We start from the raw sequence: 14,473 nt of genomic DNA on the forward strand, positions 1-14,473 counted from the left end.
GATTAACAACTTATGTTATTTTGCTTATGATTAACAACTTATGTCATGCAAATTTTAATTAGAGTTTGTCTTGTCACAACAGGTTCTTAATGCCAATTTTAGTGCCAAACTATTTTAATCCTTTTAGGGATACTTTTGAAACATAAATTAAACTTCAAGGACAACAACATTAACAAGTTTTCGACTTTAGTACAGTTTTGAAACTGTTTACAAACAGCCATCCTATTCTTACTCTGCTACTTTCATCTGTCACAAACGCACTAGTACCCTAACCTCAAATGGGTTCCATTCTTCACCCACAGATAAACCATTAGAATCACCATAAACCAACCCAACACACCAAAAATTACAGCCACCAACAGTTTGCATTTGGCATAAACTAATTTAGCCTTCAAGGTGGAAATCTTCATCTTCAACCTTGCAACCTCAGCCTCTTCTATCTCTGCAACTCCATCCGCCCAGGAAAAAAATGTGCACTCCTTCCCAATTTGCAACATAAACACAAAAAAAAAGAAATTGAAGATACTCAGGAAGACATCAAAATGAGAAAGCACTCAAACTTACATCAAAGTATACACAGCCCCAAAATCTCCGGCCGGGATTGTCTGGTGTCTTCGACCATCTCAGTACAGGGGGTTCACCACAGTTGCACGTCAGCGTTCTTCGTCGCCGACTACTTTTTTGTGATGATACAGAGCCTTGGGAAGCCATTCCTTAGGGTTTCTGATTCTTACAGAGAATGAAGAAGACGAAGACGCAGACGTAAATGAAGAAGTTAGTTTTAGGGTTTCATGATTTTTACCTATTTTATTTTTTTAATATAAATTTTTAAACAAAAATTAAAAATTATTTAAAAAAACGTTTTACAAATGAGTCACACACATAGTTGCCACATGGAACTCCTTGTTGCCACGTCATTAACGTCTGTTAGTGATTTCAACGCTGTTAACGTTCAGGGATAAAATTGATGCAATTCGAAAACTTCTGGGATAAAATTGAAACAAATTGAAACTTAGGGGTAATTTTGAAACTTTTAGTAAACTTCAGGGACAAAAAGTATACTTTACCCTTACCCAAATCAATCTCCAATAAATTTAAAAGCGGATATTTTAGTCTCAAGAAAGATTAATACACAGATACCTAAGGTTTTATTCCGACAGAAAAATCAATTTCTAATTTATTTTTTGGTTGAGTAATTACCAAAATCAGTCCCAAGGATTTTAAAAGCGAATATTTTAGTCTCCAAGAAAAATTAATACACAGATTAATCTCTAATATTTTTCTCTGTCATACATAATATAGTCCCCCGTCCATATTACTTTTATATGTCAACTTTTATTATTATTATTAACTTAGTTTTGCGCATGTGGACAATGACATTAGCATATTAATACACTCTTTTTGTTAAAAACAAGTAAGGTGAATAATGATGCTTTGAAATTTAAATTAAAACATTTTCTTTTAATACAAACGTATTTTTTAAAATAGGACATCTTTTAATTATATTAAATATAAAAATATCAAATAATTTCTTGAATTTCTTGTAGAATAATCTAATAATTGTATTGAACATTATTATTATTATTATTGAGTTATATATATATATATATATATATATATATATATATATATATATATATATATATATATACTTTTTATATTATAAATACATACATAAGATAGAATCTAATGAATAAATTTATTATTATTTTTGTCTAAAAAATTATGGTACAGTATTATTGTGCAATTAATAATAATAATTATTTTATTTTATTTTTTTTATGAAGGACTGTTATGTACTTATGTTTGACAGAAAAAAAAGTTAGGGATTGATATGTGTATTAATTTTTCTTTGAAACTAAAATGTCTGCTTTTAAAATTCTTGAGGACTGATCTAGGTAATTATTCTGTCGAAAAATGAACTGGAGACTCATGTGTCTACCAGAATAAAATATTGGAATGTTTTTGTGTATTAATTTTTTTTGAAAACTAAAATCTCTGCTTTTAAAATCCTTAAAAACTGATTTGGGTAATTACTCAACTTTTTATAATGTAATTATGTACTAAATAGCATCTTTATTATGACATTTTATTTTATTTTTATTTTATTTTATTTTAATTTATCTTTCATGATTTGCATGCCATGAAAATTGTTTTTAAACGAAAAAGTTTCTCCCACACAACTATTTTGATTGAATAACTCTTGCCACTCAATTATTTTTTGAATAAGTACCAATATAATAACTCAACTAAACTTGGAGCTCATCATATCATTATTCAATTATCTTTTAACAGAGTTATAACAAATTTTATCATATGATCGACTGACAAAATTTGAAGGCTGTGATTCGTCACTTTATAGTTCGATTTTTATTGTGCATTATGAGTCATAACTCGACTTTATTTGCCTTCATTCTAAGTTTATAACGGACGATCTTAATAACCATTATTCTGACTTAATAACCAATGGTCATAATATCAACTTTATTCATCAACTCTATATATATAAATTTTTACTAATTTTTTTTACCAAACATACTAAAAAAATCTAAAAGATATGTTTCACTTAAAAAAATATTTTTTAATCGAAATAAGAAAGCAAAAACGTTAAATCTTAATATTTCTTTAGAAAAAGTTTTTTTTTTATGTTTTGATAGACAGTTTTAAAAAAAAATTTTAATTTCTTTGTAGCATCTGATAATCAGTATTCACTAGTTTTGTTTATTTATTTATGTAAAAAACCTCTTTATTGAAACAAAAGAAAAACAAAAAAGAAAAGAAAAGGGGCTTTATTCTGCAAAAGCCAATCTAAAGAGTAAAGACCGTCCTTCGTAAGTATGACAGCGTCAATTAAATAGACAACAATGTACCAAGTCACCACACCAACAGTATCACATTCGCACACTGACAAACAACTTGTTTTTCATTCAAGTCTTCCCGTTGACTTTGTCAAAGTCTTTCTCCCTCACACTCCTAACGCACCGCACACGAAGACAAGACTGTGTCACTGTCTCCCTCTCTCACACATGTTCATGTTTTAACTCTCTATGTTGAAGGCTTCCTCTTCTTCTTCTCCCATTATCAGCTACCTCCCAATTCCCAATAATGCACGCTTTTAGCTTTACTTGAAAATTTCTCCCCACACCCACAGGTAAGGTCAAATTCTTTTCGGGCTTCTCTTTCTTTTCATTGCATTTCTTTCTGGTCATTTGTGAACGAATTATGCTTGAATGTTCCTAATGATTCGTAATTCAGTTGTAATTGATCGCTTTGCTACTCGTAACACTACACAAACACGTATGTATAATTGTAGAGATAGAAAAGATGGTGGGAATTGGGAAGGACATTGATGCGTTTGCTTACTCTTTATTTGAAATTAGTGCCTGGACGCTACAAGCACTCGAGTTATTGTGTTGTTAATTTAGGTCAATTGTGTCTAGTTCTATTCTTCTAAGCTTCATCGAGAAATTTTCCAATATATACACAATTCTACACAGGGTCTCCCTTATGATGCATTGTGTTTGGATTTTGTGTTTGAGACAGAAACTTAAACATAGGGAGACATGACTGAAAAATTTGTAGTCTTTGATTTGGTTTGGTTAGTGAGTTGTAATCTTTGGCTTTCCCTGCTGCATTGGTTATTTCTGTATTTCCGGTTATATATAATTGGCAAGGCCCCATTCTTTTCAAATATAAGTTGAATTGAACTGTTACATTTTGAAATAGTTGAGATGATTCATAAATATATATATATTGAGTGTGTTGTTTGCTTGATAAAAGATTACAGTTGTCAAGGAAACATGGCTAGCTTTGAGAAAGATGAGGAGCCAATGCTGTTAGAAACACGTGGGCCGCGATCTGATGAACCTGTGGATTCTAATTTCCGGAGGCTTGTGACAAGGACACGAAGTGCATCAATGTCGATTCCCATGGTCTCCATGGAATCATCCGACAGAGAAGCTACTTTTGTGGGGCATACTGGTCCACTACGTACTGTGAGAAAAACCCCTTTTCCACAAATGAGTGGTCCACTCTATCCCACCCAAGGAACCGGAAATTCTTTGCAGCGTAGTAGAGTTGTGGCAGGAAACAATGTAGGGGAGAGCAGGATAGAAAGGTTCCGCAACACAGGTGAAAGTCATTGGAATAACAACAATGATAGGAAGAATGAACACTTACTGAGGTCTGGGCAATTGGGAATGTGTAATGATCCTTATTGTACTACTTGCCCTGCTAACTTTAAGGCTGCCCAACAAGGAAATTCAAGAACTTCGTATAGACGTGATCCCGTGGTATCTTTCGTTCTTAAATATATTATTTTCTTGCCACAAAATTGTTGTCATGTATTGATATTTTAATCTCAATATGTTTTGTTTTGCTCTATATCTTTATTTTGGTACATGTCTGTGTTCTGAGTTCATTTCAATGATTTTTTGTTACTCTTAATAAATTTATAGGTACTTAGCTAAATTACAGTGCCTTATGTGCTTATCAAGTATAAATAGTTTATAATTGCATAACTTTGATGCATTTTTTTTTCTTTTATATTTTTTCCATCTCAGTCACATTGATCTGCATTATTTTCCAATTATGTAGTTGTGGGTTTCTGAACTTGTATATCATCATATGTAATCATATTCAAATATTTTCATTTTATCAAATCAAGTGATTCATCTATGAAAAACACTTTGTTTAAATTGTGTCCTAAGGCATGAGTTCAAGCCTAGCTTCTAAGGTTCATTTGATATGTGATTTTGGTTTATCATGATACATGAGTAACTAGTGTCAACAGAATTGATTGGATATTTTGGCAAAATATTGATAGAGTATCTACCAGTATATTAGCAGAATATTTGCTCATTCAAATCTTCTAATTCTGTGATTGTGCATCTGTAATTATGTAATCAAACTCTGGGATTGTGCAGCTGTAATTATGTAATTATATCCCAGATTAGGTTACCTAGCTATAGGTAAGCATATGAAATTAGCATGTGTTTACTCTATTTAATGCTGTAGAAAATTCAGAATACATAAAAAATAATAGTTTGCAAAATCTCTTGAACCTTAAGAGTAAGACTAATTCTCATCAGTATGGAATTGATTTAATAAAGCTGCTGTGTTCAAGGTGCATAATTACATTTTTTTTACTATTAAGGTTTAAGATTTAGGGTTCAAGGTACACAATTATTGCTGTTGTTATTATCATTGCTCAATTTGAGGGGCAACAAAGTGTTGTCGATTAACAATTTCTGGTGTTCTTGTTTATTCAATACTTACTTTTCAAAGGCCATTTTGACAAGGGCCTGTGTGTAGTTTGATCATCTTGTAATCTTTTCCATTTCCATTTCCCTTTTATGAACATCTATTAGCAATTTAGCATCACCTTTAATAACCAAGAAATTTACTTTCTGTTGTTTTTCTATCATATTTTGTGTTCATAGTTCCATAATGTTCTCTATGGAGATGCCAAGGGTTTCGCTAGAAAAGTTTACTCATTTTTCTCTTCTCATGTTCCTGGAGTTATGAATCCTCACAATAAAGTTGTGCAACAATGGAACAAGGCTTTGGCTATTTCTTGTTTGGTGGCAATTTTTCTAGATCCATTATTTTTCTTCTTACTGAATGCGCGGGAGGTATGATTGTTTACCTTTTATTTAACTACAAAATTCCACTAGTTGCCACTGTTATTCTTCTCTTGATACTATTTGTAACATGTTTACACCCTTTGGGTGTGGCTGTTCTCCGGGACCTGTGTTACAGGATGCTTGTCCATCGGGCTATCCCTTTTTATTTTTAAACTATTCTCTACATTTTTTTTCTGCAGGATTTGAAATGTATTGTTATCAACTGGCCAATGACAGCTACACTTGTTTTGTTTAGAAGCTTGAATGATGCCATATATTTCTTGAACATTCTTCTTCAGGTAATTTCTCATTGATGATCTGTTTTGAAATATTCTGATAAGTATATTTCAGAAGAGTTTTCTGGCAATAAATAATCGGGTTTAGAAAATCTTTCATCAATCAGAATTTTCTAACCAACGATGTTTGTGTTGTATATACTTACAACGATGTCTATTATGATATGAGTACTTAATATCTCCTTTACCTCTGAAAGAAGCTTACATAAAATTTTAATTGATGCCTTGTATGTATTTTGTAGCAATATGATGTATATAAAAAGTTCCTCTGAAATTTTATGTTATGATAAATATTAAAATGCATTCATCTTGCTTAAATAACTATACCAAGTTGCATGTTTGCAGTTTAGGTTGGCTTATGTTTCTCCCGAGTCAACAGTGGTTGGTGCCGGAGATTTAGTTGACCATCCGAAGAAAATTGCTTTACATTACCTATGGGGCTATTTTTTGCTTGATTTATTTATTGTGATTCCCCTTCCTCAGGTAAGTTTCTTGTCATCACTTATTTCTCATGGAAGCATAGCTTTTGGTACTTCTCTTCTGCATCCTTTTTGCTGGGTTTCTTCTTTTCATTTTAGCTTCATATTTCGGGTCTCCGTTTGAACTTAATACTTATTCGTGTTTTCTCTCCACATCTTTGTTATATGTATTCTGTTTATGGTATATTTTTCTATTCTTATATAATATGTATGTAAACGGTTTCACTGTAAACATGATATATGACAGGACACAATGACATTGCTTGATCCATCTAGCCGATCCCACATAATGGGATAAGGCTTTGTTTTTGTTGTATAATCAATATCAAAAGAAAATGTCAAGGTCCTTAGTTTGACATTTTGTTGGGATTATCATTTGAATCTATAGTATGTCAAAATATATGAAAAGGCTAGAGATTCATATATCAAAACAACTTTGATGCTACTGTAGAATAATTCTCTCAGGAACGCGTATATATTGTTTGTTCTCTTGTTACTATATCCTCATTTCTACTATTACTTGTACCCTGTTATCATTTTAAAGTTTAAAAGTGAACTACAACTTTTACTCTGCTTTGTGTGGCACTCCAAAGAATAAATTGTCTATGAAGTATGAACATGAACATTTTCATGAGAACATGTGATTGGAAGATAAAGGAAAAACGGTTTTTTTTTTTTTTGGTAGAAGCAACTATCGTTTATGATGAAATAATCGATCAAAGACCTCTCCTGACACGTAGTGAATTGTGCAGATAATGCTTTATTTCATTATACCAACCTACTTGGGTTTCTCAGGGGCAAATTATGCTAAGAATCTTCTGCGTGCAGCTATCCTTGCGCAATACATGCCTAGACTATTCAGGTTTCTGCCTTTGCTAATTGGCCAGTCTCCAACAGGATTCATATTTGAGTCGGCATGGGGGAATTTTATTATAAATCTTCTTATTTTTATGCTATCGGGACATGTTGTTGGCTCTTGCTGGTATCTCTTTGGCCTACAAGTGAGTAAAAACATTGTTAGGCTTCCCCTCTCTTCTTTATTAAATGCTTATATAGATTCAAGACATCGATCATGAATATAACATAAAAGAAAAAATAATAGAAATATTACCTATTAATTGGAAAAAATGAAGTGCTTTTTCATTATGATAATTGTGTGTGATGGTATGTGCTCAGATATTTAATTCTTCTATTTTATTACAGTTGATTCTGAAATTCGACTATTAAAGTTTTTTTCATACCTTGGGACACTCAAACATAAATCATGAATGTATTTAGAATCAAGAATTTGATTCAGTAAATGAAAATTATTGTTCTATTACTAACTTTATACAATTTTTTCCCTCTTACTTGTTCCAGAGGGTTAATCAATGTTTTCGAAACGCCTGCTCTAATTCTACTCTTCCTGGATGCAAGAATTACATTGATTGTGGCCTGTCTACCAACACACCAATTGAGTGGCATAATAATGAAAATGCCACTAATTGTTTGAACTCCAGTTCTGGTGTTTTTGAATATGGTATTTATGCCAATGCTGTAAGACTTACCACAGAAACTAATGTGGTCAAGAAATATGTGTATGCTCTGTTTTGGGGTTTCCAGGTATGCAAATTATGTCCTATACTAGTAAGTTTCATGTGCAAATTTCCATTTTGATTATTTTTTTTGGTTTGTCTCAACCTTTATTGGCTTTTATTTGGTAACCTATTTTTGTAATTACATGATGTACATTCCTGCGGTGAAAAAAAATTGAATAATCCTATTTTATATACATCAAACCCCATCTTTCATATTATTATTTTTCTTCATCTTTGATCTCTTTCTCTAAAACTCATGACCAGTTCCCTTAGGTTTGAAGGAATACTCGGCACATAGTCTATGTTGTGCTGGAATTTTAATTTAAGAATTTTGGGGTGACAATTCATGAACGTGTGCTCTGATATCATGCCAAGCAACTTAGATCAGTAGTAACTTAAAAAAAGCTCCATGTGATGACACATTTGATATTTCCTTAACTTGCTTTGTGATCTTTAATACAGCAAATAAGTACTCTTGCTGGTAATCAAACCCCAAGCTATTTTGTGTGGGAAGTCCTGTTCACAATGGCCATCATAGGGCTAGGACTCTTGCTTTTCGCACTTCTTATTGGAAACATACAAAATTTTCTTCAAGGCCTCGGGCGAAGGTAGATTTTTTTTTTTTCTTTCATGCCTAGTCCCCTTAGTTGTTTTATGACAATATTGCTCATATTCATCTGTTTACCTTAAATTTATCTTCTGTTTACAGTACTCTCCATGTGAAAATTTACGAATGATGTTGGGATTGTGGCTTTTAGATAGTGAAGGGGGAGATGAGAGATAAGATAACGAAATAATATGTATGAAAATCACTAATATTATTATATTGCAGTGTAATACAAAAGACAAATTCCCATTTTTGTTTATAATTCATACCCTAATACTACTGAATAATGAAATAGTCATACATGACGGTAAATATCACAGCCAATCCTCAATATCATCTCTAGTAGTCTTTGATATTCTAAGATATATATTATATGCTGTCTTCTTTGTGTCTAAGAAATGATATTGGTGAATAATAGCTGTACTCGTGTTAACATATCTAACTAGGGTTTTTTAAACCCTGCCATGATTTATAAACAAACCCAACATGTCTAATTACTCATAAATAGCTGACTTCTCGGTTTTCCAATTTCTTCATAAAACCTTCTAGAGTGTAAATCGTGACAGGATTAAAGGTTTGTCTTTTTATTCATAATAAGTAAGATCGCCATATGTACTATCTCTATATAGTTGTTCCCCTAGTGGGTTGAAGAACCCACTAGTCTATGTCAATTTATGAGTATTAGAGGTGTTTGGTCAGATTTTTCATCTGCAACATCAGTGATGAAGTGCACTATGTTTAGGCGTATATTGTACTTGATATATTCTCTTCTATCTTGCTTACAGGAGATTAGAAATGCAACTTAGAGGCCGTGATGTTGAGCAATGGATGAGCCATCGTCGCTTACCAGAAGGTCTAAGAAGGTACAAAATGTAGTTCTTTTGACAATCATTCTCGCAATGGTAGTACTGTACATTGTCAATTGGTTTTTCTATTCATTCGTCATGAATCCCTACCTCTCTTGCCATAATTCTTTTCTTCACAATGTGCATGAGAAATTCACTATTACAATGACCATAGTTATCATGCATACCAAAATTTTTTAAATTATACTTCTGAGAACTTATTTTGGTTCTTGAAAGAGGTAAAATTGTGGGGCTCTACTAATTATTATATAGTAAAGGATGTATGCTTGGATGCTACGAAAATATTATTCCTCCAATGTTTCATTTATATTGCATGCAACTTGAAGTCATTGATAAAAATGCGCAAGTGACAGAGAATATTCTTGTATTGCAGGAGAGTAAGACAAGCTGAACGATATAATTGGGCTGCAACAAGAGGGGTAAATGAAGAAATTCTTCTAGAGAATATGCCAGAAGATCTCCAAAGAGACGTAAGACGCCATCTGTTCAAATTTATCACGAAAGTAAGTATTTAATATTCGTGGCATACGACTAGTTATATTCTCACCAGTGTAACATTCTTACATTTTGAGTGGAACGTAATATGTCATTTAGATGCTTGTTATACTTAACAATCTCAGCTAATATGTATAATATAAAATTCTTTTTTACCTTAGGTTTCTCTACTTACATCTGGCTGGGATTAGACAAACATTGATTGTGAAAACCATTTCAAAGGCTAATGATTTGCATATTCATCATGAAATATAACCATGTATTAAACAACCCTGAAAATTTTGTTTAACGATGAGCTTGAGGGTCTATTTGCAGGTTCGAATTTTCGCCTTGATGGATGAGCCCATCTTGGATGCCATTTGCGAGAGGCTTAGACAAAAGATATACATAAAAGGAAGTAATATCTTGTATCAAGGTGGTCTAGTGGAGAAGATGGTCTTTGTCGTGCGCGGGAAATTGGAGAGCATTGGAGAAGATGGAACTAAAATTAACCTAGCCGAAGGGGATGCTTGTGGCGAAGAACTCTTGAGATGGTATCTAGAGAATTCATCAGTTAGCACAGGTATAGTAGATTTTGATGCTATGATAAGTCATGTCTCTTAAATATTTTAAATCACTAATCAGCATCTTGGTCTCTATAAATTAAGAAACAATACGGTTTATACATATAGTTTCTCTTGCAGATGGTAGAAAAGTAAGGCTACCTGGACAAAGGTTGCCGAGCAGCAGGACAGTAACGTGCATAACAAACGTGGAGGCATTTTCACTCCGAGCTGCTGACCTTGAAGAAGTAACAATCATTTTCACTAGATTCTTGCGGAGTCCACGTGTTCAAGGAGCTCTAAGGTCATTCATTTCTGTTTTTTTATCTCATTTTTTGCCTTTATATAATCTTTGATTGTATAACTTAAAATTATGAAAATTAACCAAAACTAAATCTTGAAGTTGAACATATATAAGTCACAGATGCCTCACTTATATTTCCTTAGTAGACCAAATTTTATTTTATTTATTTATTTTTTAGTCTTAACGTATCCTCGTTAGTGAAAGATTTTTGCGGATAAAGTTTCGGTTAAGTGTATTTGTTGTTAAGGTACCAACGAGCATATCAGTAGCACGGAGGTCTTATATATTTATTTATGACTATATCGTTGATATTATTATCGTAACAGTCTTAGATAGTAAAAGCTTTTATTAAATCCATGACTGAAATTGTTTGATAATTTTGAAATTCTAGATACGAGTCGCCTTATTGGAGATCCCTTGCAGCAAGCCGAATTCAGGTTGCATGGAGATACAGGAAGAAACGACTAAACCGTGCCGCGTCACAACTAGATTAGGGTGTAGATTGTGTTCTATTTTATCATTTTTTTTTGTATAACCAAGCTGTGTCATAGGTTAATATAGTATGTATTGCTAGCTACCATGTAGAAAATATTTCTTGTTCACTCAAATGATGAATGAATGCTTCAACATAACATGAGGTAACCACGTGCAAGGGAACAGCGGAGTTATATTATTCCAATTCGTTCCTAATATAATTTAACTGGGTGAATAAAGCTTGTTATTTGTGACAAAGGAATAAAGATGTTCTTGCGGATTACATTTGCCTCGGCCATGAATCTTTGTAATGAAACATCGCACCAACTGAAAAACCCATATTATCGTTTTCTTCCAATACTGCTCTCGTTTGCCAAAATCGCCGGCACACTTTAACAATGGCGACAAGGACATAATTGCCTCACCAGGATGCCAAAACATGTTGACAGCAGCAACAGACTTCAACTTGATTCATCACATTCACAAAAATATACCAAGTACACCGTCTAATTTGTTTGGGAAAACAAATTTTTTATTTTCGTTGAGTGTTTTTTGTTATCCGTTCTTTGTGAAGTAAAAGGGGAAAAAAAATCACGAGAATAGTGAAAATGAAAACCAATGAGACATTGCAAATTACAATTTTATGTAACTCTAGTCTCTGCCACTAACATGACAATTTTCTCTAATCCCATACATCTAAATTACTCCTTCATCAAAACTAATTGCTATTCTCTAACCCCATACAACATTCTAAATCATAATATATTAAACTAACTTGAAACTATTTCATAAAACTAACAAATCTCCCTTAATAGGATATTTAATATTTTTACATCAGATCGTTACCTTCTTAATAACAGAAAAAAACCAATGCCTTGTTAGGTCTCTCTGGATATCCTCTGGCATATTCTTCATCAGTTCTTCTTCCTTCATTCCTCTTGTTGTAATCCGATTCTGAATTTCAGCCTCTAGTATTCTCCTGCATGACGAAATGAAAAACAGAATAAAATCCTATCATATAAATTAATGATCAATTCATCAAATGGAATAATTAATACAAATGTGTTCTGCCACACATTGTTTCTCTCCTCTAAGACTTCCATCCACCCGTTCTATTTTCTATAAATTCAATTCATACCTTCTTAATTTTTTTGGTAGGCGACAATGCCTTGACCATTGTTCAACTTCATTGTATCTAGTTAGCATGTTTGTGTTCCTGCAAACAATATTGAAGCATCAAGGACACTGTAATAAAGATAAAAGTAGTGGAACTTTACTATCAAATAAGATATAACAAGTAGAATGAACTTCTAATCTTCATTGTACATAGTAAATGCCCCATTGAGAAATATTTGCAACATAAGTTACATACTAGTTACAAATTTACAATCAAACTTTAAATCATTATATAGAGGAATTGTATACATAAGTTGAATTAAAATAAAATAGATGAATTTTATCAAATAATTAAAATAGTGGATACACAATATTATTTACCTCCGATTAAGGCCTTGAAGAATGCTTTGTATGTTTCCAATAAAAGATACAAAAAGTGAGAGTCCCATTATTCTGACAACCAATATGAAAATGGCTTCTTTCACTTCAAAAATGGTTGAGGTTTGAATAGAAATACTGCTAATTTGCTGCATTAAAATAATACAGTTAGTTATATGACAATTAAGCAATATATCAAACTATTCATGTATCCTCATTTAATTAATAGTTAAAATTATTCATAAGTGATAAGCTTTGTGTGTGAAGGTATTCATAAGTGTGCTGATAACTAATTTAACAATAGCATAACTACATCCTAACAGTACAGTAACAGCTATCATAATCTCTAACTAACTTTCTCTAACTTGGTTAATATCCCTAACAGTGTAAGCAGAGTAGAATGCAGAGGAATCAGAAACTGAAGATTTAAGGAGGAGATAGTGGTTGACAGAGAAGTAAGCTTGCAACTTAGAGAGAGAAAAGTAATTGAATTGGTGCAGCAAGAAAGCAAATTGATCGTATTAGGTCTTATTTTATGTATAGAATGGATAAATGATTTATCCACATGTCAATATACGGCTAACTGTCCATTAATAAATCAACTACGCATTAACTAACCCACTAGCCAATTATGGATTAGTCTAACTACTTAACCAATTGGTAAAACTACTACTCTCATTGTCTCCCAAATTCGAACTCTTATGATTAAGTTACAACTGTAGAGAAAAAATGATCACAAGAGAAAACACTTTGATTTATATTATAAAATTCTTGGCTGCTACTATATATATTATATATATATATATCCAACCTAAACTGCAACATGAAATGCAACTTGGTAGAATTATCAGGTAGATTCTAAGATTTAATTAGTAATTTTTTAGTGGCTAATTACGTTGGATACAGGATGCTCTAAAACCTGCTATTTAGTATCAAAAGTCTCTTCCAGAAACACATGTTCAAACTAATTTTAGAAAGGTCATTAGTAGAAACTACTTAGAGAAAAATGCTGAATAAATAAAACAAGTCAGTCACCATTCTGCCGAAGAAAACATATACTTCTACGGTGATCGAATTGACTCCAATACATTTCGAGTCCAGATAAGCATAAAAAATAGTGAGAAGGAATGTTGTTGAACCACTGGCATTTCCATTAAGAGCATTGGAGTGTTGCTATTTAAAATATGTGAAGACAAATAAATAAATAAATAAACAAAATTGTTGATGATAGTCATATATTTCTAATATTTTCTGAATTTCCCAAATCTATTACTACTAACATAATCACATGTCACAATAAATCTAACTTACATAGCAAATAAACTTTATAAACTTAAAATCTTACTGAAGTAGGACATACGATGCACAATATTTTTGAGGGGTATCGAACCGAACCAACTAAATTGGTTTTGAAACCAATGGGTAATCGGGTCTAACCCGAACCAAGTTGATGGCTTCTGTTAGTGATTGATTCGGATATCGATTTTGAAGATACAGAACCTAGACTAATTTGCGAACTCGATCATATATTAATTAAATAAAAAATATATATATGGCTTTTCCACTAGACAATGATTATTCATTATCAATATGTTTGAATTTTAATGAGTTTAGTTTTTAATGTATTTAGTGTTTAACATGTTTGAATTATTTCTATTCATGTTACATGTTTATTGTACTTGTTAAATTTTTTAAGATAAAAGTTTGGTTTTTTT

At 32.1% G+C, this 14,473-nt stretch overlaps 2 protein-coding genes across 3 annotated transcripts; one reads left to right on the top strand and one right to left on the bottom strand.

Annotated features, from left to right (window-relative positions):
• Positions 1 to 2,909: 2,909 nt before the first annotated feature.
• On the top strand, positions 2,910 to 11,549 carry LOC130983178 (probable cyclic nucleotide-gated ion channel 20, chloroplastic). Of its 2 annotated transcripts, none has more exons than XM_057907365.1 (13): positions 2,910 to 3,151; positions 3,788 to 4,292; positions 5,442 to 5,633; positions 5,825 to 5,923; positions 6,266 to 6,403; positions 7,152 to 7,400; positions 7,759 to 8,001; positions 8,439 to 8,584; positions 9,369 to 9,446; positions 9,823 to 9,952; positions 10,260 to 10,506; positions 10,628 to 10,790; positions 11,182 to 11,549. In XM_057907365.1, the coding sequence occupies exons 2-13, from the start codon at positions 3,801 to 3,803 to the stop codon at positions 11,282 to 11,284; spliced, it is 2,280 nt and encodes a 759-aa protein (XP_057763348.1). In that variant the 5' UTR covers positions 2,910 to 3,151; positions 3,788 to 3,800; the 3' UTR covers positions 11,285 to 11,549. The 2 variants fall into 2 exon arrangements, with proteins under 2 accessions (XP_057763348.1, XP_057763347.1); XM_057907364.1 differs by having other exon boundaries at positions 2,911 to 3,151; positions 3,781 to 4,292.
• Positions 11,550 to 12,010: 461 nt separating this feature from the next.
• LOC130979698 (probable cyclic nucleotide-gated ion channel 20, chloroplastic) lies at positions 12,011 to 13,126 on the bottom strand. The gene is made up of 4 exons (XM_057903219.1): positions 13,114 to 13,126; positions 12,762 to 12,907; positions 12,403 to 12,480; positions 12,011 to 12,243 (listed from the first exon to the last, which is right to left on the bottom strand). The coding sequence occupies exons 2-4, from the start codon at positions 12,827 to 12,829 to the stop codon at positions 12,099 to 12,101; spliced, it is 291 nt and encodes a 96-aa protein (XP_057759202.1). The 5' UTR covers positions 12,830 to 12,907; positions 13,114 to 13,126; the 3' UTR covers positions 12,011 to 12,098.
• Between the last annotated feature and the right edge of the window lie 1,347 nt (positions 13,127 to 14,473).

Source organism: Arachis stenosperma, chromosome 5 (genome assembly GCF_014773155.1).
Source record: "Arachis stenosperma cultivar V10309 chromosome 5, arast.V10309.gnm1.PFL2, whole genome shotgun sequence".
NCBI classification, from domain to species: Eukaryota; Viridiplantae; Streptophyta; class Magnoliopsida; order Fabales; family Fabaceae; genus Arachis; species Arachis stenosperma.